Below are 22,931 nucleotides of genomic sequence, written 5' to 3' on the forward strand. Positions count from 1 at the left end.
TTACTCAAAATAAATTAAGTTTCGCAATAAAAAGAACTGTAATTTACATGATTTATTTTGTATTAGTGCAGTTAGGACAAAGCGAGATTTTGCATCAGACCTGCATTGTATGAGTTTGACTGCAAATGCCAGGAAATTTGGGAGGATTACAGTTAAGGACACAGAGGCTCAGGTGTCATTCGGCTGAATTTTGTGCTGCTGCTGTATTTGCTGTGCTGGTTAAATTATTGGCAGAATAAAATATGACAGAGCTGTAATGACAGTTTTACTAAAGACATGTTTTTTTTCTTTCTTTTAAGCACAAGTGTTACCTATCTTCTGGAATATTTTCTTTTTTATGGCTTTATAAATGTATGCTTATTGTTTACAAGATTATGATGGATTATGATGTTATTCTCTTGCAGCCAAAACTGGTTTCTCTGTTGCAAATATTAAAAATACAAATTTCTTGGGTATTTATTTATTTTTCCTAATTATTGTGTGTGTGGATTCAGGTATTTTGTTGTTTTGAGGCTTGATAATAAGCAGAGTTGGAAATATTTGTTGGTTACACGGACATAGAAGAAGATTGGTACACTATGATGACAACTCATTGTCAGAGGTTGTAGGGTTGTCCATAGTGCAGTTTCATCTCCATGTTTTCTTTTCTGGTGACAGATCTAGGGAGCAGGGAGAGAATCTAACATGGCTTTGGTGTTGGCTGTTAAGTAAAACAAGGAAGAAAGAAGTATGGAAGAGGAATGTGTTGCAGGATGTGTCACTAAATCTGAAGGTGAAGTGTGCAGCAGAAGGAAGAGTGTCACATTTCATCTGAACTTATTTCTGTTCTCTGATAATGATGACATGATGTAACAGCTATTATACTGTCCCGTGTGCGTAATGCCACACGGGACAGTATCCAAGACATTTGTTCCAGGCAACTAATAAAAGGATTGAAAAGTTTTCAGTGGCGGGGGTCACACTGCTCTTAAGACTCTCAGCACTGTTACTAACTTTGGTCTAATTTACTTTTTTTGTAGTGATACTTTGACGTTGGTGTTGGCTGAATAGCTGTATCTGTCACTTGAGCCTACTTCATGTTCTAAGTAACTCTACAGTCTGGTCAACCTGTAGTAACTATTTTTTTTTGCCCCAATCTAGTAGAACGTTGATTTCTGTGCTCTTTTTATTCTTTTCTATCTTGTAAGGTATCTCATTTTTTAATTTCAGGACATCCAACCTACACAAGCTGCAGACATTACTCTATTCTAGACTCTAGTTAGTGTCACCAACTGGTATTTGCTGAACTATTTTAAAACATCTTAACCTCCTCTTTTCCTGATATTATACTATTTTCTCTTTTTTCTTGTGATCAGACTATTTTTGCACTGCTCTCATGTGTGTGTCTGTGGTTTCTGGTTGACTAGCCTTTTCTAACTCTGGCAGTAGGTCAGTATATCAGGGGCTTTTTCAGCCCACAAGTTGTACATGCCATTCAGGGACTTCTCCAATGGTTCCTCTTTCTCCTCTTCCAGTCTGAGGTATTTTCTCAGCAGTGGGAATCCAAGGTCATGTTACTGTACAGATAATCAATTTCGCTGCCTTTTGAAGTCGAGATTTGTTATAAACTTATTTGTCATACTTCTAGCACAATTTTTATTACATTTATTTAGTCCAGTATAATTTCTGACACAGTTGCTGTGTAGTTTGTTGAGACAGGGGTTGAGAACTCCTACAACACAGGCATGCCATGCATATCGAAGAGAAGGATGGTAATTGCTTCACTTTTGAAGCAGTACAGTATGTGCGGTCACACTTAGAGATAATCTGTCTAAAGGAGTTCAAGCCTGTGCTTAACCACAACAGGGACTGAGCATCTCCGAATGTGAAAACTGAGCAGTCTGCCACCGACTGGCCTCTTAAGTTGTCTTCAGTGTTACCACTGAATGTACTGCTAATGTTGTAAAGCTCCAAGTATTTTAAATGTGGCACAGTGACAAATTACGAGGTCAGTCTAGGTAGAGCTGAGATCAGATTTTCTGAACTTGCAGTCTAAACAAAATGATTTGTTGACTAGTTTTGTAAAAAGTAACTGCATAAATTGGGTGTCCTTTAACACACTTGTATTCGTTTTGTCACTGCTGCTTCCTTTAATATCCATCACTGGCATTTATATGATCTTGCGGGTGGTTGCATTGATGTAATTTCATTTACACAACCTTTGTTTCCTCCTTAACATCTCTACCAGTACTCATAGTTTGTGTTCTAGGGATTTTGTCACTATGGTTCTACACAGGATTTGTACCATCCTCGCTACTCTTCGTTCTTTTTTTTCTGCTCCTTATGACTGAAATGAGTTGCAGAAAATCCTGAAGTTGCATACCTTGGTCTCCTTAGCGCCCTTTAAGACATCTTTACTAGATGTGATTTGTGATGAATGCAGATGTTTTTAAATGTTTTATGGGTCTACTTCTATCTTTATACTGTAAACATTAACTTGGTGCCTCCTGTAGATTTTTTATTGTAAATATTGTTGTGTTAATATGTCCTTTTTTTATTTGTATGTAACTTATATTACATCATTCTGCTGTAATGTGGCTGTAAACTCAGGTCGTTGTTGTAAATGAGAAATTGTTTTCAATCAACATACCTGGATAAAGTTTTAACAATTTCAAAATAAGAGCAAAAGAAACGTCCACTTGGAGCAATTAATTGGTAGTAGTCTTTTGTTGGATTGGATGCCCCATTTCCTACTTTGCTGATGATTCACAACTTTGGGTAGCTGCCATGGTAATTGTCAGTGTAATTGTCACTGGCTTGTGCACTGTAAGCTTTTTGCAGTCAGGTCCTTAGCTTGCTAATCACAAGGAATTGGCCGTGCTTCAGTTTTTTTCTTTGTTGTTTATTTATTTTGTGTTCAGTGCATAATGTCTTTGGTTATTTTTTCTTAGCTGTAGCTGAGTGGCAACAAAAAAGCAAAGGGAAGAAAAAGGAATGTATATACACTCCAGCTTTGCATTTTTTTAATTCTTGATTGGCCAACAGGAAATTTAATCAAGATAGTAAACATTACATTCAAAAATATTAGTACATTTCTATTGGTTTTGGGAATCACAGAACAAATTTCAGTAAAAAAAAACAAAAAACAGCATTGTCCCTTGATTAATTATTATTTCAAAATAGTCTAAAACTTATCTTTTTTTACATCTGTGTTTGCATGTTGGTGCTGAGGGGGTCCAGTCTCACAGTCTTTGTCAGTCAAGGTGTAATGTGTGGGTCTCCGTGTTTATTTAGAAGTCCTCATCTAAAAGTTCCACCACTTTAGTAAATCCATAGAATGGGCTCTAACTTTGAAGCTTAGTTTAGAACTGTACAATCGCTAGTTGGGATTTGGTTATTACTAGTTAAGTCAGAGATTGATCTACACAAAACTTTAAATCATTTAATGTCAACTGAACTGATCACTTAGGCTTAAAGTTAAGTCTGTTCTAAGAATCCATATCTTTACAAAGTCAACAAACCTAAACAGGAGTTACCAGTCAAAAAATAACTCTTTAGAAGTTGGCATTATAAGTTTAGTAATGTTAAGGTTTGAGATTATCAAAGTTTAATGATTATTCATAATAAAATCTGAATTTTTTAGTTGGACAGTTATTAAGAGGCTAAAAGGTCAATGTTCACTTATGGCATTATCAACACAGGTTGAATTTAAATCATAGTTGAAATAAAGGTTTGTTACTTTGAAGCATTTCTTTGGTTTAAGCTTTAATTTCAGTGCATTTTATGGGCGACAATGGCTCAGGAGGTTGAGCGGGTCGTCCAATGATCGAAGGGTTGGTGGTTTGATCCCTGCTCCCCCCAGTCAACTGTCGTTGTGTCCTTGGGCAAGACACTTCCCCCTCCCTGCCTCCAGTGTGGCTCCACTGTTGTGTGAATGCGCATGAATGTCCCGGTGATGGTCAGAGGGGCAGCCACGCCTCTGTCATCACCAAGTATACATGAAGAGTGAAAAGCCCAGATAAATCTAATCCATTATTATTATTTATTTATTTTTTCTTAAATGTGATTCTTAATCTTTGTGTGTTGTGTAAAAAATATCCTTTAGTTCAATGCTCATGATGAAGTAACTTTTGTCTGTGTTTCTGCTTTACTTTTGATAATGGTCAAAACAATTGATCATTATGCATGTTTTATTCTACAGGTCAGTGTCAACTGTGTCACCATGTCATCACGACTTAAAAGTGGGAGTTACAACCATGAATACCACCACAAACAGAGCCAGCGTGTGATTAAAGAGTACAGCAGGTACAAGAGATGTATGCAAAGGTTCATGCAGAACTTGGAAAAAAAACATCATCAGCAGGCCTACTGATATTTTTACTAACAGTGGTTAGCATTTTACTTTGTTGCCACTAAAAATGCAAATTCAGCTTTGGCTTTGTACACAGAGTTTAACACGCATTCTTGAATGCGCATAGGGCTCATGGTGTTCAAAATGGAAAAGCAGGAGAGGCTTCTTTTTCCTTTTCTGCTTTTTACTAGTGCTTGCCCACAACCTGCAGTTGGAAGATGCTTGGTGCGAAATGTTGAAGCGGTGCAAATCTTGCAAATCTTGCTCCAGGCTTTTTCTTTCACGGCTCTATTCCAGTAAACGAAAGACTTGTTACCAGATAATTCCAGCCAGGTACAAACCGTAATGGTCATTTTTCAAACAGTTGGCACTTAAAGGGATGCAATATAAACGTCCCTACCAAATCAGAGTCTCTGAGTTGACAAAGTTTAACCTGGTTTAATTGGCATGTGCGTTTAATGGTAAGATGTTTTGTACAACAAGCCTAAAAACAGTCGTAGAAACGCCACAGGCCAATGATAGAATGTTGAACATGGAAACCCGAATTATGTGTTTACCTAGACTTTTCATTGGAAGTGGCCACTAGAAGGCGCGTTGCTGAGAGCGGTGTGAATGTAGCTTACAACAAGCCTATATCTTAACTAGCATTGAGAAGATAAACAACTTTGAGTTTGATTCAGGAAATAGCTGTTGTCAGTGTAATTTTTAAAATTTTGCAGTGTTACTATAGAGCTATCTTTTTTGTGAATAAATTGAGACTTTAATGCGTAACACAAAGTTTGCTTGATTTTAGCTGGCGTCATTTTTGTATTTTTCTGAGAATTCAATGCTACTGGAAATACCTCGTTGTTTAGTTTATGTGTGTGTGTGTGTATGTCTCTTTTTTAAATAATGGCTACTTGTAATTGTGATTTATGATTGAGCTTAAAAACAATGTCCTTGCACATTAATGTTTTTTTTAATATTCTTAATTAAAGGCTTATGTGAAGTGTGACAATAAAAATATATTGAACTTTGGTGGTAAGATTGTACGGTATGTCATTTTTGTCAGTAAAGCATTTGTCTGCATGCTGCTTGTTTTGATGGATTAAACTCAGATAAAAGGCTTGTCAGACTGCAAAGAAATGTACACTTCTATACAAATAGGAATATTGAGTCAAAAATGGACGAGTTTTCCTGTCTAATTGCACATAACATACATTTTTCCCCAAACTGAACAAAGGTTAATGTTTCTGTTTTGGGGCGAAATGGCTTGCAAACAAAAAAGTGTGAAATTAAGAAATGTTTTTTCCCTAAAATCTCACTTTTTTTACACGTGTCACATGATTACCAATAAATGTTGTGCCTCTTGCATAGTATTCAATGCACATTTTTATTTTATTTAATTTCTTTTTAAATCAGTAACATTTATTTGTATGTATAAACTCTTTTTTTTATTAGGTTAGTAAAAAAGGAAAACAAGCCTCCAATTCAAAGCTATTTGCAATGCAATTCTTTATGTATTTGTTAGTAAAAGTAATTTGCATTTTCTTTCTTTAGCTCTGAGACAATGGAGGAAAGATATGATTATAAAACACAAGCTCGCATCCAGCAAGTGGTGAGAATGCATGAGTTGGTTTTATCCAGACTGGTTTCTGCACATCTGTTTCACTCTTCATTGATCTTTTTAATGCAATGTGAAAAACAAAGTAAAAGGTGGATGCATTGCTGTCATTTTTATTTTTTGTATCCTACTTGCCTTGTTAGGTAAAAGCAAAGATGGTGGATAAATATGTGCGCGAGGAGCCCATGATCAGAGGACCGCAGTTCCTGGTCAGACTTAGATCCCACACTGTGTTTGAAAACACTCCAATCAAACTCTTCTGCACTGTTCAAGGCTTTCCCATGCCAGTTGTCAAATGGTGAGTAAATAACATTTTCAAGGTCGAAAGTTTTATAAAAGCAATCCAGAGACACAGAATTCCTACAAATTCTTTCTGAACTCTACCTAAACAGACCATATCTTTTTAGGTATAGAGACGGTGTGATCCTGGACTTGTCCTCTGGAAAGTATTTGGTTGAAGCCAGAGGAAGCAGCCATTCCCTTGAGATACCAAAGTGAGATTGCATTGTTTTCATTTGTTTTGCATCTCTATTACTAATTGCACAGTTAAATATTGCTAAATCAGTGGACTATAACTCTTTATTGATAGCCCAAATTAAGCTTGATTTCATGGATTAATTGTAACAGAAATTCTAAAAACACCGTAAAACATCTGCAGTTAGTAACAAGTTTATGGGTAAGGGGTTCAGTCAGCTGAGTGTGTGCAAACAGGCTTCAGGATCCCTGGCAGAGCAATGCAGGCATCTCTGGTCTGTATAGCAGCTCAGCTTATCTCAGTGCTAAGGGGCTCCAGGAGGTTTTCAGTCATCACACTTTGAAATGATTCTATCAAACTCAGACAAAAAGACTGGTAGGTAGATGACTACTTTACAACAAAAATTGAATTTAAGTTTAAAAAAGTCATCTTAAGATGTATATCTAATATTTAAATGTAAAAATATAAAAATGCAGCAGGATTAGAGGAGGACTACTTGCAAGAACAAGCTTACAAGGGTACACAGAGAGAACATGAAAGAGTATGGCTAATTAAAAGTTTGATTTCCAATAAAGACAGTAAGCAGCCAAAAGATTATCCCCATAACTGCCTCTACTACAGAAGCAGATTTCTGTGAAATCTGATAAAAATAGACAACATTAACTATGTATTGCTATGTATTGCTTATCTTACATCTTCCATACCAAGTTTCAGTGCTATTGGCCTTTTTGTGGCAGACATAAAATTAGTTAGCACAAGCTTTACGGGAAAGTTAAAAACATTATGATCCAAAAATGAGCTGTATTGGTGAGCTGGGCTGTGCCCAGAGTCTGTGATTCCTGCTCAGCTGTTGACTGTTGTCCAGACTGAATGATGAACTCAGACAATAATTGTTCATTTGCGCAAAGCTTCAAAAAAAAAAAAAAAAAAGCAATTACATGATTCCTGTACTTTATAAGCAAGAGCAGATCCTCAAGTGTCATATTTTCTCAGACACCTGTCGACGTTGCCCAGATTCCAAATAAAAGAACAGAAAAACACCACTATATTTTGCAAAACCAAATTTTTAGTTAACACTTTTTTGAACATACATTTTTGTAACTTTTTTGTTTCACTTGTTTTCCTTTGTAGATGTTCAACTGATGACACGGCTCAGTATACTGCTGTGGCAGGAAACTCCCATGGGCAGGTCTCTTCTCAGGCTTCTATCATTGTAAAGCGTAAGTTATAAAAGTTATGTTTTTGATGAAGTTTTAACTATCACCTCAAGAATAAATTGTAAACAATATCTTAGGTAACTATAAGAGTAATAATTTACTGGTACCTGATGTTCTTGCTATTTAAAACAGGATCTGATGTTATGGAGTCCCAGTTGTGTACTTATATTTACAAAAACAAAAATAGTGACTTTAAGTGATTGCACGACTCACAGTGACTTGAATGCACATGCAAAAGTTAGACATCTATAATTATGGCAAAATCTTTAGCTGACGGTGTTCTTATATTGTTTAGGATACAAGGAGGAGGAGGAGTCTAGTCCATATGCATGGTTACCTTTTACAGGTAGGTGTCCTATTATGACAAAGCTCAGACTCCCTTTAGCTTTATGGAATAATGAAATTCTAATGGCTCATTTGTAGAATGGCAACGATTATGGTGCACAGCATTGCTCATATTTCTTAACAATGTAACAAACAGTTAAACAGGACACTGCAAAATTAAATCCCTGTCTGACCATGTTTTTCTGTACCCTGCCTCAAAGCTGCAATGCTTCCCAAGATCCATTACACAAAAATCAACATTACATTTGTGGAGAAGTTCGGACCAGTGTTTGCCACCGAGGGAGAATCTGCAACTCTGTCTGCCACCATGACCTTAAGCCCAAACCTGGCCAACCTTCAACCAGAGGCACAGTGGTACAGAGATGGTAAGTATTAACTTGTATGTCTGGAAAATGTAATACCTTTTCTGGGCTTTAAGGTGGAATAGGTTATCATGTTGTGGAAATCTGTGCTCTTGCTTTAAGAAGATACAATTGTACTCAAGACCCAAATAGAATAAAACCAAAATATAAAAATGTCCCCAAATTAGGGTTTGTGATGTCATGAGTTGTATCAGTTTGACTTGAAGTCAATTCCACTTTTTATTGCAGTGATAAAGAAGAAAATATGAAACTGAAAAACAGGTCTTTAAGACCTTTGATAATAATGGGCAGAGTTTTGTATTTTTTAATGTGTCTCTAAAATTCTTTAAAAAAAATACAAAACACTTCCAGATTTTAAGTCATCTGTTTAAATCGGTGAAGTAATATCAAAACCAAAAGAACTTCATCTAACTAATGAAACTTTTTTTGCTAAGTTCAATGGTAAATCTTTAATCTTTCTAGGAATTCCAAACTCAAAGTCAAGTGAAAAGTTAAATAAATGAGAAGTCAAAGTAAATTTCCAGTTTTTATCTCTATAATTTATATCCTCTTACATTTGATAAATTCAGGGTAATGAAGTTTATGGAGGAGCACACATTTAGAGTTTTGAGGAATAAAGTTTGCTTTTGCTTATTTTTTAGACACTCGTCTGTTCGAATCTAAGTGGGTGAAGATTGAAACAGGCAGAGGTTTCTCTACCTTGACTATTCCAAATCTTTACAAAGATGATGAAGGCCTGTATACTCTTCGTATGGTCACCAAGGGAGGCACTGCAGAACACAGTGCTTTTGTCTCAGTGGCAGGTAAGATATTCAAGCAACTAATAACTCCTTTGCATTTCGACCCCCTATGGGTTGCAACAGAGAATTATCCACCTCCTTGTAACCCTTGTGCTATCCTAGGCACTTTAACATTGGGAGTTGGGTCATCTAGACCCAATAGACAGTGCACTGAACCTTTTTTTTTTGTGAACCTCACTGGTGTCCATGGATTACATGAAATCTTTCCACCTTTATCCACCTTTATCATGGTAGGGAGAACACGTCAATGCAAGGGTGGGGTCATCTAAGATAGCACAAGGGTTAAGTATCCCCCTGACCAATGACACGGGTGCTCCCATCACAGTCCTCCACACCTTTCCTTTCATTCTTGCTGACATTTTTTTGTTTCAAATCACACCTGAAGCTTTAAAATAGAATCTATGTTTTATTTTCAGTGATTGTTATCAAAAAGTAAAATGCCAGTGTTTTAACAAACACAGATCAAACAATTCCTTAAACGATTTCCATTTAGGGATTAATAAAATTATCTGATCCCTTGCAGATGGTCCACCACCAGTTCCAAGTGCACCTGGTGCTCCTATGGACATCAAGATCCATGACGCCAACAGAGACTATGTCATTGTGTCATGGAAACCCCCTAACACAACTACAGAAGGCCCAATCCTGGGATACTTTGTAGACAAGTAAAAGCTCCTTAAATTAACACTAAAAACACAAAAGCTATCTGTGGCTATTTTAGCTTATTCTGGAAAAAAGCAGTAAAAGTAAACGTTGCCCGCGCTATGTTACACGTGGATGGAGATATTGTACTGGCCAATCATCAATTTTAAGAACACATTGATTAATGGTTAATTAAGAATGTTGTCTGAGTTAGTATTTTATTAAAAAGAAAAAAGTTAAAATTATGGACAAAATCAACTTTTTTCCACTGGGTTACATTATTGTGCAACATCTGTTATCTTAGACTCCTCTTTTTTTTCTTGTGTACATTGTTGCAGATGTGAGGTTGGAACTGAAAACTGGACCCAGTGCAATGACCACCCCATTAAAATCTGTAAATACCCAGTGTCGGGACTATTTGAAGGACACTCCTATTACTTCAGAGTCAGAGCTGTCAACTCCCGGGGAATAAGCAAACCCTCCCGCATGTCCGATCCTATTGCTGCACTGGATCCTACAGAGTTTGAGAGGCTCCACGGTGGGTTTAACATTTATACAGAGGAATGTTGACCTGCTTGCCAATCTTCTTTTTTTTTCAACATATTGATATACAGATTGCAGATTTTGTGTGCTTTAGTAAATTGCTATTAATCTCTAGCTTCTGTGCATTGGCCTCAGTGGTAAAATGATTTACTGTCTAAATTGGAATGAGCTTTAGCATATAAATGAGAGCCATGAGACTGGGTGCAAATGCACTGCAGCTGTATTGGTCATGCTCACCTGACTGCACTCTAAATCTTTGCCACATTTCTGTCTCATATGTGGCTGAGAACAAATCTACTCTTTGCAGCTGCACTAACTACATGAATTGAATTTACCAAACTGGGTTCCATTTATCCACTGAATTTAAACCACCTAGCAGGATCAACTTTATCCAAACCACTCCCAACAAAAGTTAGATTAATTTTATCTTCAGCCGACAATAATCTAGATTCATGTACAGTTTAAAAAGGGGACCACCTTATTTATTTTTTAACGAATAATGGTGTTAACTCACATCCTTTTATTTACTATTTTAGATTTAAATGGTGTGCATGGTTGGTCACATATATCTCAGTTTGAGGTATATCTTTCCTTTATAGTCTAAATTGTTGGTAAAGCCAAATTTGTGACAACTACTTTATAAATCTACAATGTAGTGTATTAGTTTAGCTTCTAGAAACTAAACAGTGTGTTTCTTAACTTTTGCAGCCAAAAAGCTTGGAGGACAGCTGGATGTTGTCTCCTACCATGAAGTAGAAGAAGGTGGGGATTTGTCATAAAATTTGTGTACCACATCTGCACATACAGGTTGTTTGAGGTAGCTTTTTGATATGGTGCTAAGGTTATGTATTGGTTATTGTTTCTTGGTAGCTGAAGGAAACCCCCCCGGTGTTCCATCAGGAGTTCAAGTGTGTGAAATTGACAGAACTTATGTTGTCTTGAGCTGGAAATCCCCACCATATTACAGCAAGGCTCCCATGTGGTACTACTTAGAGAAGGTAAAAAATAAATAAATAAATAAAACGCAGAACTTTTATTTTTACTATTAACTACAAGGTTTAAATGGATAACACCACTTTAGGAATGGATGAGGTTCTGCTTGAACCACTTTAATTCAGTCTGTATCTCCACAGCTCATGTCAGGCAGCAATGCATGGCAGCGTGTTAACACCCAGGTGCCCATTCGATCTCCCCGTTATGCCGTCTTTGACCTGGCGGAAGGAAAAGAATACAAATTCAGAGTTTTGTCTGCCAACATGCATGGGACCAGCGAGCCATCAGAGCCAACTGAACTGATTCAAACTCTTCAACTCAAAGGTCTGTCTGCCACCTGCTTCACTTTTCTTGCACGTTAAATGATTCATCTTTAGAATAGGCCTGAGTCTTTTTTTCTCTCTTTGCTTCTGTTCTCCACAGGTGTACCTTCTGCTCCTGGTCAAGTTATTGCAACAAGAGAAACAGACACCTCTGTCCTCATCCAGTGGGCTCCTCCAAAGGACCCCAACAACCTGATTGGGTATTACATTGACCAGTGTGTGGCTGGGTCTAAAGACTGGACATCAGCTAATCATAAACCCCACAAGAAAACCAAGTAGGTTCATATTTAAACACAAACAGACTGTAGATCTAAAGCGTATTTCCTTTATTAAATAATAATAAAAAAAAAAAAAGCTGAAGTTACAAATTTTGCATTTAATGACTTTTCCTTTAGATTTGTGGTGAGCGGTCTGGCCAAAGGACAAACATACGTGTTCCGCGTCCAGGCCATTAATGAGCTGGGCCTCAGTGATGAATCTCAGGAATCTGCACCTCTCACTGTCAAAGCTGCTCTTAGTCAGTATTAACATATTAACATTGACTTTCCGATGTGCAAAATGTTATTTAAAAAAAGGTCTAATAAATAAGTTATTTTAAATTGTATCCTTAGCACCCCCCTCTGCTCCCTATGACATTGCCTTGCTGAACTGTGATGGCCGTTCAATGGTTCTGAACTGGAAGAAGCCTCTTCACTCAGGAGGTGCGGAGGTCAAAGAGTACTATGTGGATAAACGCCGCAGTGGAACAGCCTTGTGGAGGGAGGTTCATATCCCACCGGTCCATGAGAGACTTTACAAGGTGCATTTACTTTTTAATTGGATAATTCTGATGTTATTTTGACTTTTTAAAGCAAAAATCAAACATTCACACAAAAGTTTCTTAATTAACATTTATAGAAAACTAAAACAGCAAGTCCTGTTTGTTAAAACTATCGCTTGGACTTAAGTAGTCATGTACTGACAGGTGGAGGGCTTGACTGAGGGAGCTGTCTATCAATTCAGAGTTTATGCAGCCAACCTGGCTGGCCTTGGACCAGCTTCCAAACATTCGACCGACTTTACTTGTGAGGCATGGACAATGCCAGAGCCAGGTATATTCGGCTTTCACTGACATGATCATAGACAATTTGAAGAAAAAAAACATAAAATCTCTGTAGCAAAAAAAAATGTTGCAAGATTTTAACCTTCTTCTTACCCCTCTTTTCTTTTGGTCATGCAGGCCCAGCCCATGACTTGACATTCTGTGAAGTGAGAGATAATTCACTGGTTGTTGAGTGGGAAGAGCCAATCTATTGTGGTTCTGGACCAATTACAGGCTATCATGTTGAATATGCTAAAAAAGACTCCACTGACTGGGTTACTGCCAATGAGGCAGCTGTCAGTCACCGCTTCTTAAAGGTGAGATTATATATCAATGAATCTTCATGTACTTTTTTCCTTTTTTAACTGTTTTTTTAAATAGCACCCTTTATTATACAATTCTATTGCAGCCAAGCTTAAAATACTAAACTACATCTTACAGACAAGTCAACATTACTTGAAACTGTATGATACTGACAGACACCTAGTGGATAGAAGTTGTAGAATTTTAGTTTTGCTGTACTGTACACAAAAACAACAAAACTAAAACAAAACTTGTTTTTTGTATTAAACAAATATCTTTCTCATTTGTATTTGTATTATAATCATAAACAGTTACAGTCATATAATGGGGAAGTTTAAAACATTTTGAATCAATGTATTGTGTTTATCATTTGAAAAAATACCACATCTAAAGCAAAAATCAAGAAAGTGGTGGGGTAATAATTACATATGTTTCACAGCACTGTCTAGTTATCTAAATAGCATGGCAATAAAGAATAAAGGCCCTTTACTTACTTCTGAGTTATCCAAGTAGTTCTCTTTTGGTTGGCTGGTCACTTCAATCAGTTTATTGTTAAACTTCAGTTCAGAAATTGTATGTCATTTTTGTAGTTGTGAACTTTAAGCCTGTGTACCTTGAGTCTTCTTTGGTGTAGTTTTTGAATCACTGCCTTTTCTTTAGGAATGCTACATTCATTTTTATTAAACTCTTTTTCCTCATGGCGTCAGTGTTTAAAGTTAGCAAATATCTAACCCTCTTTTCAACAATTACTACTGTCAAAAGTGCTGTTCTTCCTCCCAAACTAGACTGCTTGTTTGCTGTCTGTTTCCTAGGTAACAGGTCTGCAAGCAGGTGAAAGCTATGTGTTCAGAGTGCGTGCTGTCAATGCTGCCGGAGTAGGCATGGCCTCAATGGCTTCTGACCTTGTGACTGCCAAGGCTGTGGCAGGTAACCTTTAACAATAGAGAGATCATAAGAAAGTTTTTGTAAAAGAAAAAAAGTCAATGTATTTAACATAAAGCATGACCAAATATGTATGTGTGATGCTCCCTTTTTTCGAAGTTTGGAGGTAGGAAGGAAAGACCTCTTTGAATCTTTGAATCTGTCAGAAGTCCTGGCCAGCTTCTGAGGCATTCTGGCATTTTCTTTTGTTTTGAAGGTTCCCAGGAGGTTTCTTGTGTGGTGGATGAGAAGACAGGAGACATTGTTCTGTCATTTGAGTCCTGCCAACTAAGTGAGGGCTCTCAGTTCCTCTGGAAGAAGGAATATAAAGAAATCACTGATTTCTCCAAAGGACTTGTGATAAAGACAGAAGGCAACCAGTAAGGCCATAGATGCATGTGCACGTGTACTGTTGTGCATGTACATCCCAATAGTTGCCGTTACTGTATAGATCTTTCGTACTTGCTTTTGTGATTTAGTCTCTCTCTGTCCCTGCTTTGCAGATCGAAGCTGATTTTTAAGAACCCAGATAAGGAGGATGTTGGAACATTCTCTGTTTCTGTCACCAACACAGAAGGGGTGTCATCCAGCTACACAATCACCTCTGAAGGTACATTTGAACTATTTGTGTTAACATGACACTGTTGATTAAAATAACCATATTTTTCGGAATATAAGTTGGTTTGTTTTGCATAGTTTGGCCAGAGACTTATGTTCAGGTGCGACTTGTATGTGATTTAAAAAAAAGCAACTACTGCATGTACAGAGAATTTAACTTCAGTAACTTGTGCTCTCGTGCAAACTGGCAAGGTATAGAATGTGTGAGGGGTAAGACAACAAAAGGATAAATAGTAAAAAGAAGGTAGATATAATGTAGCTATATGAATAAATAAACATAACTAAATAAAGAAATAAAATAAAATAAAAAAGTCAAAAATGCAGCAGCAGTAGTTCCAGTTTGGCAGTTTCTGTGGTTGTTCAGTGTCCTTGAATGGTCCTGAGTCAGGAGTTCATCAGAGTGACAGGTCGGGGAAAGTAGCTGTCTTTGTGGCGAGTGGTTTTGGTGTGCATCGTCCTAAAGCGTCGCCCTGACGGGAGGAGGCTGAAAAGGCAGTGACCAGGATGCGAGGGGTCTTTTATGATCCTGCCAGCCCGCTTCTTGGCTCTGGATTGGTACAGGTCCTGAATGGGGGGAAGGCTGGAACCAATAATCCTCTCAGCAGATCTTATGACTCTCTGTAGTCTGTTCCTGTGGTGTCTGGTAGCTGAACCAAACCAGACTGTGATAGATGTGGTCAGGACAGACTGGATTATTGCCGTGTAGAAGATGGTCAGCAGCTCATGAGGCAGGTTGAACTTCTTGAGTTGTCACAGGAAGTACAACCTCTGCTGAGCCTTTTTCCGGACCAAGTCATTGTGGGCGGTCCACTTAAGGTCCCGTGAGATGGTGGACCCCAGGAACCTGTTTGAGTATGTTGAGGGGACAGTGCTGTTGAGAATTGTGAGTGGGGGGTGGGGGGGTGGTAGGGGGGTTCCTCCTGAAGTCCACTATCATCTCCACTCTCTGAATTGTCTGTTCTTGTAGCCGTATTTTGTTAAAATTCTCCCAAAAGAGCGACTCATAAAATGTGATGGATGATTTTTCTTTTTTACCGTGAATTTTTTGAGTGCTGCAACTTATACTCCGGTGCGACTTATAGTCAGAAAAACACAGTAGCCGCCGATACTCAGAACAACAGAATGTTGGATGAAAAATCTGAAAATAGACCTGCACCTAGATAGAGAGAGAGAGACAGAGACAGAGAGATAGACAGACAGAGACAGAGAGATAGAGAGACAGAGACAGAGAGATAGAGAGACGGAGAGATAGAGACAGAGAGATAGAGACAGACAGACAGACAGAGGGGTAGAGACAGACAGAGAGATAGAGAGACAGAGAGATAGAGACAGACAGACAGACAGACAGAGGGGTAGAGACAGACAGACAGACAGAGACAGAGAGATAGAGACAGTCAGACAGACAGACAGACAGAGAGGTAGAGACAGGCAGACAGACAGACAGACAGACAGAGAGATAGAGACAGACAGACAGAGACAGAGAGATAGAGACAGTCAGACAGACAGACAGACAGAGAGGTAGAGACAGGCAGACAGACAGACAGACAGACAGACAGAGAGATAGAGACAGACAGACAGAGACAGAGAGATAGAGACAGTCAGACAGACAGAGAGGTAGAGACAGACAGACAGAGAGATAGAGACAGACAGACAGAGACAGAGAGATAGAGACAGTCAGACAGACAGAGAGGTAGAGACAGACAGAGAGATAGAGAGACAGAGAGATAGAGACAGACAGACAGACAGACAGAGGGGTAGAGACAGACAGACAGAGACAGAGAGATAGAGACAGTCAGACAGACAGACAGACAGAGAGGTAGAGACAGGCAGACAGACAGACAGGCAGAGAGATAGAGACAGACAGACAGAGACAGAGAGATAGAGACAGACAGACAGACAGACAGAGAGGTAGAGACAGACAGACAGACAGACAGACAGAGTCGTTATCTTTTTGTTAAAGTAAATCAAGCTAATAATTTTCACATCTTGATAATAAAATTTTGAAGAGCCGTAGCCAACATCCAGACATCAAAGTGCAGACTTGAGTTAAAAAATCAAAAGGAAACTGTGTATCGAAGAACTCAGGCAGTGTGTAGGATGCACCAAAGATGAAAGCAGTGAGACTGTACTTAAAAATGACTGCACTGGCACAAAGCCAACAGCCAAAAAAAGAAATCATTAGACATCTGATGAATACCATCTAAGCATATTGCTTACCATTTTTCTCTGTGTTTGGGGCACAGTGTGTTTAACTTTAATGCCTTCGAGGCAAAATGACTTTCTGTCAGAAGGTTTCTGTGTTTTTTTTTTCTCTGTTGCACCATTTTGCCACTAGGTAATATAGTGTTAGACATTGAAGATTCCACCCATTTTCTTTCATTTGTCTTGCAGATATTTTGTGCAACGAGACACAGTATGGTTGTAATTTTCATTGGTTACAAAGTTTCAGTGTTTTTTTTATTTTTTTTTAACTGTGCTTCCTGAATTTTGAAACTCTATTAATTAATATTCAGACTAACACTGTTGGGGATGCAAAGTCCCATCTGTGGAAATGTTTGCCTCAACCTCCAAAGTCTTTGCATTTTTCCTGCCAATTAAACACAAAGAAGTCACTTCTCCAGCTTCAAAGTTATTCTCAAAGTTATGTTGAAGGTATTAAAAACAATGCATCATAACATTAAAATAATTAGACAACTTTATGTTTCAGAGCTGGCCAAGATGCTGGCACTCAGCCATGACATCAGACACCCAAGTAGGTATCGCTTGTAATTCTTGTCCCTTTTATGTTTTCTCATCCTCCGTGCTTCATCTTAATTTCTCCTACCAAGTGTCTAGTTAGCTGTTTCTCTCTTTAATGCTTTCATTTCCTTCCTTTCTTTCAAAAGCTTTGAACCTCTTAGGTTCTTTTGGCGACATATTTCCCTATTTGGTTGGATCCAAAAAAGTCTTACCTGCTTTTGCATCACCTGCCCATCTCTCTTCCTCCCCCCTCCTGTCCTGTCCTTTACACACCTCCCTTGTATTCTCCCCTAGTCATCCCGCTGAAAATCGAATTGTCCTACAAGATTTTGGAGAGGGGCAGAATGAGGTTTTGGTTGCAGGCTGAAGAAATTTCCTCCAATGTCACCTACAAATTCTTTGCCAACAACAAGGAACTGTCTGGAGCTGATGTAAGACACACTTGCTTTCAGAACAAAAAAGAAACTAAGAGATGAAAAATTTACTTTCTGGCTTCAAGGTGAACAAGCTGCCTGTCTTTTCTACACTGTCTCAAACAATAGTTTTCTGCTACATGAAAGGCATAATCAAAGAGAAGAGTCTAAAAACAGCAAGTCTTTCATCAAGCACTTGTGCCTTTTTTTTAACAACACTTTGCCATTTTTCTGCAGCCCAACAAAATGGGCCATGATGTTTCTACTGGTATCATTGAGTTCATTCTGGACCATTTCACAGAGGAGAATGAGGGGACATTTACATGCCAGATCACTGATGGAGGTGGCAAAGCACAGAGCTCACTGGTCTTGATTGGAGATGGTAAAAGATGTTATGTTGGATTATTGACCATATATTTGCACATAGTGATAATCTATAGCAACTACTGAAAAACTTGACCCTTCATTTATTCTTCCTGTGTATCTGCATGGGAATACAGCATTCAAAGCAGCTTTGGCTGAAGCTGACTACCAGAGGAGAGAGTACATCCGAGTGAAAGAGGGTAAGAAAAGCAGAAAATCCTTTACTTTTCGGTTTCACTCTATGGAATTGATTAGTCACTCACTCAAACCAAATACTTTGCAGTCCGATAGTAAAACAAAAGTGAAATATATCTGCTTATAGTCCATGTAGAAACAGCAATAAGTATAGTATGATGAGTATAGTAAAGGATAAAAGAAAAAGAAACAAAAGCCAAATGTAGTTAAGGAAAGTAGAGGTTTTTCATCACAAATCTACTCAAAATTAAAAAGAAGGCAAAAAATTATTCTTGGAAGCAAAAATCTGTTTGAACTATTTAGGAAAATGGGATTGAGTTAGGGTAACTTGTAACGCCTGAACTTTGCATTTTCAACTTACACTGAGTTATTTTTACGACAGCTCATTTTTATTATTATTTTTTTTTTTTTTTGTCAATCTGTTCAACACAGGCCCTCACTTCAGTGAGTTCCTGACACTTCAGATTGGAGATGACTGCTCTGTCACTTTAGTCTGCAAGGTAAACAATAAACTCCAAAGCAACTCAGTATTTCTACTCCAGAAATGTGAGAAATGGACATTGACAGTTATGGATAACTGACTGACCATTCAAAGTTCAAGATGTCAAAATGCTGATGGGACAATACTGTGCATTTTTGTTTAAAGCTTTGTCAGGTTTGCTGCAAAACTGACCTCTACAAAAAACCTGCAGCAACTGCAACTATCAACAGTGACCTAAAATTTGACTTTTTTGCTGACAAATGCTGATCTCCCTCCAAGGATTCATATAGTATTTCTTATTTGATCATGTTTACTGGCTTCATTTAATCATTGGGCAAATAAAAATGAACCTTTAGAATCACATCAAACCTGTAAAATAAATAAAGGGAGTTTCTAACAAGGATCAGATGCAAAAACATCACCATTTGGCAGAAAATGACCATCTGTGTTTCTGCGCAAAGTTTTTTAATTTTCATTTTTTCAGGGTAAAATACCAATGTGCAAACATTTGAATGTATTTGCACAGATTGAGATCAGGCTAAAACTAAACATGAAATAAACAGAAATAAAAGAATCTGAATCCGCAGATGCTGTTTGGATGTTGTTTGCATCCAGTGATTGTGTCATTGCCAGAAAATGTCGTTTAACTACCCTTTTCAGCATTTCATTAGATTTTTGTTTTCTATAGCATTCAGGGACACATTTTTGGCAACTTTGGTAAAAAAAAAAAAAAATTAACGTTTTTTTTATTAAGTAAAATAAAAAATTAAAGACCTAAGAAGAAGACAGATGAACTTACATGTAATTAATAAACGTAGCAACTTCTGCAGCCTTTTTGAAAAACTGCAGACTCCCTCAAATAAGTGTCGCCACTTAAAATAAAAGTAAGATGGAAGGTAATTTTGTCAAAGTCTGCAAGAAAATGTAAGCTGTCACTAAGGGGAAATTTGTTTAGATGGACTGGAAAATGCTGAACCAAAAGAAACACTATATAGTGCGGCATTAAGGGATGTCACTCTAGAAAGAAGTCATGCTCAGCCGTCATTGTGCTAAATTTGGACTGCCATGAAACTAAAAGGGATGCCCAGTAGAATGACATTTCACACCAGGGGTGCGCATGCAAGAAAATACAGGAGCAATTAAAAAAATAAAAATAAAAAAGTTGGCACAAGTACGTCAAACCTGAAATAAAAGAAAGCTGTTTTAACATTAGGCAATACCTAAAAGCTTTTATTTTGTCTTCATTCACTTATTCTTTTTCAAGACAGGACTTTAATTTGATGCCAGAAAAGCTTTCCTGGTCTTCACTGTACAGGAATCCCGTCAAAAGATACTAAAATGCACAAAAAATAAACTGCTTGCACTGGAAAAGTGTTAATAAATCAAGAAAATAAACACAACTAAATTACGGTAATACAATGATCTGCAGACCTAAGAGACCTCCAAACTTCTGCACATACCCCAACAACTAATGTTTTATTGTTGTGTAAGAGTTTGGAGTTTTTGTTGTTGTTGTTAAATAACTTGCAGTAAAAGTAAGTTACATATATTGCTGGGGGACATTAATAATGTGCTAACAGTATCAGATCAGTGTAGGCATCTAAATTATTGAGCAGCCCAGGTGGATATGAACACACAAGAATATCTATTTTCACAAAAGTGAAAGTTATCGTACCATTTTTAAGGATAATCAGAAGTACAGTGAATGGAGGATGTGGCTTTTTGTTGTTTGGATTTGATGATGAGCAAAAATGTTGGTAAAGTTTTTTTTTTTTTTTTAAATGATACCTATACATAATACTTGATTCTTGGCTGTAGGTTGCTAATCTAAAGAAGGAATCAGAGTTCCACTGGTATAAAGAAGACACAGAGATCATCCCAGAGGTAAAGCCTGATCTTGGATCAGGTGTCTGCAAACTGCCAATTAAAGAGGTACGACAAACTGCTTATGTTCAACTGCTGCCCTTTTTTTTGTGTCAACTTATATCCATATTAAACGGAATCCACCAACATTCAGGCACAACTGGGACACAGTTAACATCATTTATGCCTTTTTTCTAATAATTTGACAAAGAAAAATACAACAGTTATGTAAAATAAAGCAACAACTGAGGTGTGAAAGTGCAACTCCAATGGATTTCCACAAAATACCTACTCCTTAGCAATATGATGCTAAAACTACAAAACATATATTTGATGGAAGGTTGAGGCACATATCTATCAGATCAGATTTCAAAAATGGTACCAATTTCATTAAATATGAAAAAAAAACACTGGTCTCTGCGAATGACGTGGCTTGTGTTCTTAGAATAAGGCCAATGTGTTTGTGTTATTTTGGGTCACACCGAAGATCTTAAAAATTGGAATGGGGTACCTTTCTTCTTGGTACTCCCCATCAAAGCCTGGACTATGCTGGACTTTGGGTTAAAAGCCTTAAATTTCTTTTCCTTGTTAATTTCTCCAGTTTTCACAAAAGACAACAGGGGTCTATAAAGCCACCATCAGTGACGACAGAGGAAAAGATATGAGCCAAATTGACATCAGTGGAAAAGGTATGTTTTTCTTTTCTTTTCTGTCATTTAAAGTCTTAAAAAATGACTAAATCTTTGCCAAAAAGGAAGATATTTAAATATCTAAGGCAAAAAATCTAAAAGAACAGTACAAAATAATCATATTATTTATCAAAAACAAAAATTGAGTTTATTTACAGACAACTGTGATCAATGAACACCTGAACAGCAGCAAAGCAAACTTTAAATGAACCCTTCTACCTCTAGAGGGCAGCATGGCATCTTTCTATCAGTCTGCTTCTTGAACACGTGTTCCTGTGCTTCTTTTCTAGTCTTTGATGATGCCATAAGCAAGCTCAGCCAACTGGCTGGTAGGTATCTGCCATGGATGCATGTATGCCCACACACGTGCGGAAAACTGAATACAAATGTTAGTAATCGTATGAGGCCATATGCATTAAAAAAAAAAGAGCAAAAAGAATCCTCCTGTACCCACCGGTGGGATGTGGTTTAAATTGTCTAAGTTTAACATTGCAAAATCACTCTGTAGTGATAAGAGATTAAGCAGATCCATCGCCAGACTGATATGCCTCTGCTTTCAAATCCCAATGTTACTCATAAACACTTATCAGCAAGTAGCAGAAGTTGTCGTGCTGGAAGCATTTGGCCATCATGTAGAGAAATCCCTTTAAATTCAACTGCACTGTCACAGTGACAGTGTGGAGAAGCATCTTACTCCTATTTTAAGCAATATTCACTTGACAGCTCTGCCGCAACTGTTACAGCCACGGTGGTATAGGAGAAAAAGGTTTATTATAGTGATAATAGGAAACCATGGAGATTTGACCAGGTAGATGACACACTTTTCTTATAGCAATGTTCAGTGAGCTTCACACTGACTTAATGTTACAAGAAATAGCCTTCAATGTCCATCTGCTTTACTTTTGACAATGAATCCTTTCATATTTAAAGTGTTTCACTGAAAAGAACACAGAACCAGTCCATTATTCAAAATCTGCTCCCCGGCTCATTAGCGCAGTTTCATTGTCTAAAACCCACGGACGCCACTTCTAAAAATGAGACTCCAACCCCATCCCACAAACAGAACTTTGATTTTGCATGCAAAGCAAGTAAAGCCAATGCACTGAGGGGCAGTATGCATGCCTTAGCTCCTAGAAACCAGGATTTTAAGCAGCAGCATGCATCAGATTCTGATCTTTAGTGTGCTCTTTGACATCTCTTAGGAGCCAGTGCTGCAGAGCTGGTGATTAAGTGCACAGCAACAGGTATCCAGCTACAGTGTCACATGAAGTATTACACCTCAGAGATGAACGTCACCTGGTATCATGGGTAAGGAGTTTGAACTTGCAAGACTAATAAGGCTAGGAAGGACTAGAAGAAGCTGCTCATATGAGTAGCAGATGACAATGAAGGAAAAAGAAAGAAAGAAAGGAGAACAGGAAAAAAACAGGATAAACTGATGAAATCTGAAAAAAACTTCTAAATGACTTTTGGGATTGCTGCTGGGAAGTGTTTTAATTATTCAAGTAATGCAATAACATGTCTTTGTTTTTCAGACAGAAATGTGCGCTTAAGTGATACTCTAGTTTTTCCATATCTAGATCTCATAAGCAAAGTGAAAAGAATGAAAAGGAAATGAAAAGACAGAAAAGA

General features: G+C 37.6%; 1 protein-coding gene across 1 annotated transcript in view; it reads left to right on the top strand.

The window, feature by feature from the left end:
- LOC101163890 (myomesin-2) overlaps nt 1–22,931 on the top strand; it is a 31,829-nt gene that overhangs the window by 566 nt on the left and 8,332 nt on the right. Inside the window, exons 2-31 of the mRNA XM_004067358.4 lie at nt 4,181–4,284; nt 5,870–5,927; nt 6,077–6,231; nt 6,341–6,427; nt 7,540–7,628; nt 7,921–7,971; nt 8,171–8,335; nt 8,974–9,135; nt 9,656–9,797; nt 10,113–10,312; nt 11,026–11,079; nt 11,188–11,315; nt 11,451–11,634; nt 11,734–11,908; nt 12,029–12,150; nt 12,245–12,432; nt 12,598–12,724; nt 12,853–13,031; nt 13,830–13,944; nt 14,156–14,318; nt 14,442–14,548; nt 17,264–17,308; nt 17,590–17,726; nt 17,946–18,090; nt 18,209–18,271; nt 18,699–18,766; nt 20,566–20,679; nt 21,212–21,299; nt 21,590–21,628; nt 22,502–22,607. Of these exons, the coding sequence (XP_004067406.1) occupies nt 4,202–4,284; nt 5,870–5,927; nt 6,077–6,231; nt 6,341–6,427; nt 7,540–7,628; nt 7,921–7,971; nt 8,171–8,335; nt 8,974–9,135; nt 9,656–9,797; nt 10,113–10,312; nt 11,026–11,079; nt 11,188–11,315; nt 11,451–11,634; nt 11,734–11,908; nt 12,029–12,150; nt 12,245–12,432; nt 12,598–12,724; nt 12,853–13,031; nt 13,830–13,944; nt 14,156–14,318; nt 14,442–14,548; nt 17,264–17,308; nt 17,590–17,726; nt 17,946–18,090; nt 18,209–18,271; nt 18,699–18,766; nt 20,566–20,679; nt 21,212–21,299; nt 21,590–21,628; nt 22,502–22,607 (3,539 nt within the window). The 5' untranslated portion in view covers nt 4,181–4,201. The remainder of the gene's footprint in view (nt 1–4,180; nt 4,285–5,869; nt 5,928–6,076; nt 6,232–6,340; nt 6,428–7,539; nt 7,629–7,920; nt 7,972–8,170; nt 8,336–8,973; nt 9,136–9,655; nt 9,798–10,112; nt 10,313–11,025; nt 11,080–11,187; nt 11,316–11,450; nt 11,635–11,733; nt 11,909–12,028; nt 12,151–12,244; nt 12,433–12,597; nt 12,725–12,852; nt 13,032–13,829; nt 13,945–14,155; nt 14,319–14,441; nt 14,549–17,263; nt 17,309–17,589; nt 17,727–17,945; nt 18,091–18,208; nt 18,272–18,698; nt 18,767–20,565; nt 20,680–21,211; nt 21,300–21,589; nt 21,629–22,501; nt 22,608–22,931) is intronic.

The sequence above is a fragment of the Oryzias latipes genome, chromosome 3 (assembly GCF_002234675.1).
Source record: "Oryzias latipes chromosome 3, ASM223467v1".
Lineage (NCBI taxonomy): Eukaryota > Metazoa > Chordata > Actinopteri > Beloniformes > Adrianichthyidae > Oryzias > Oryzias latipes.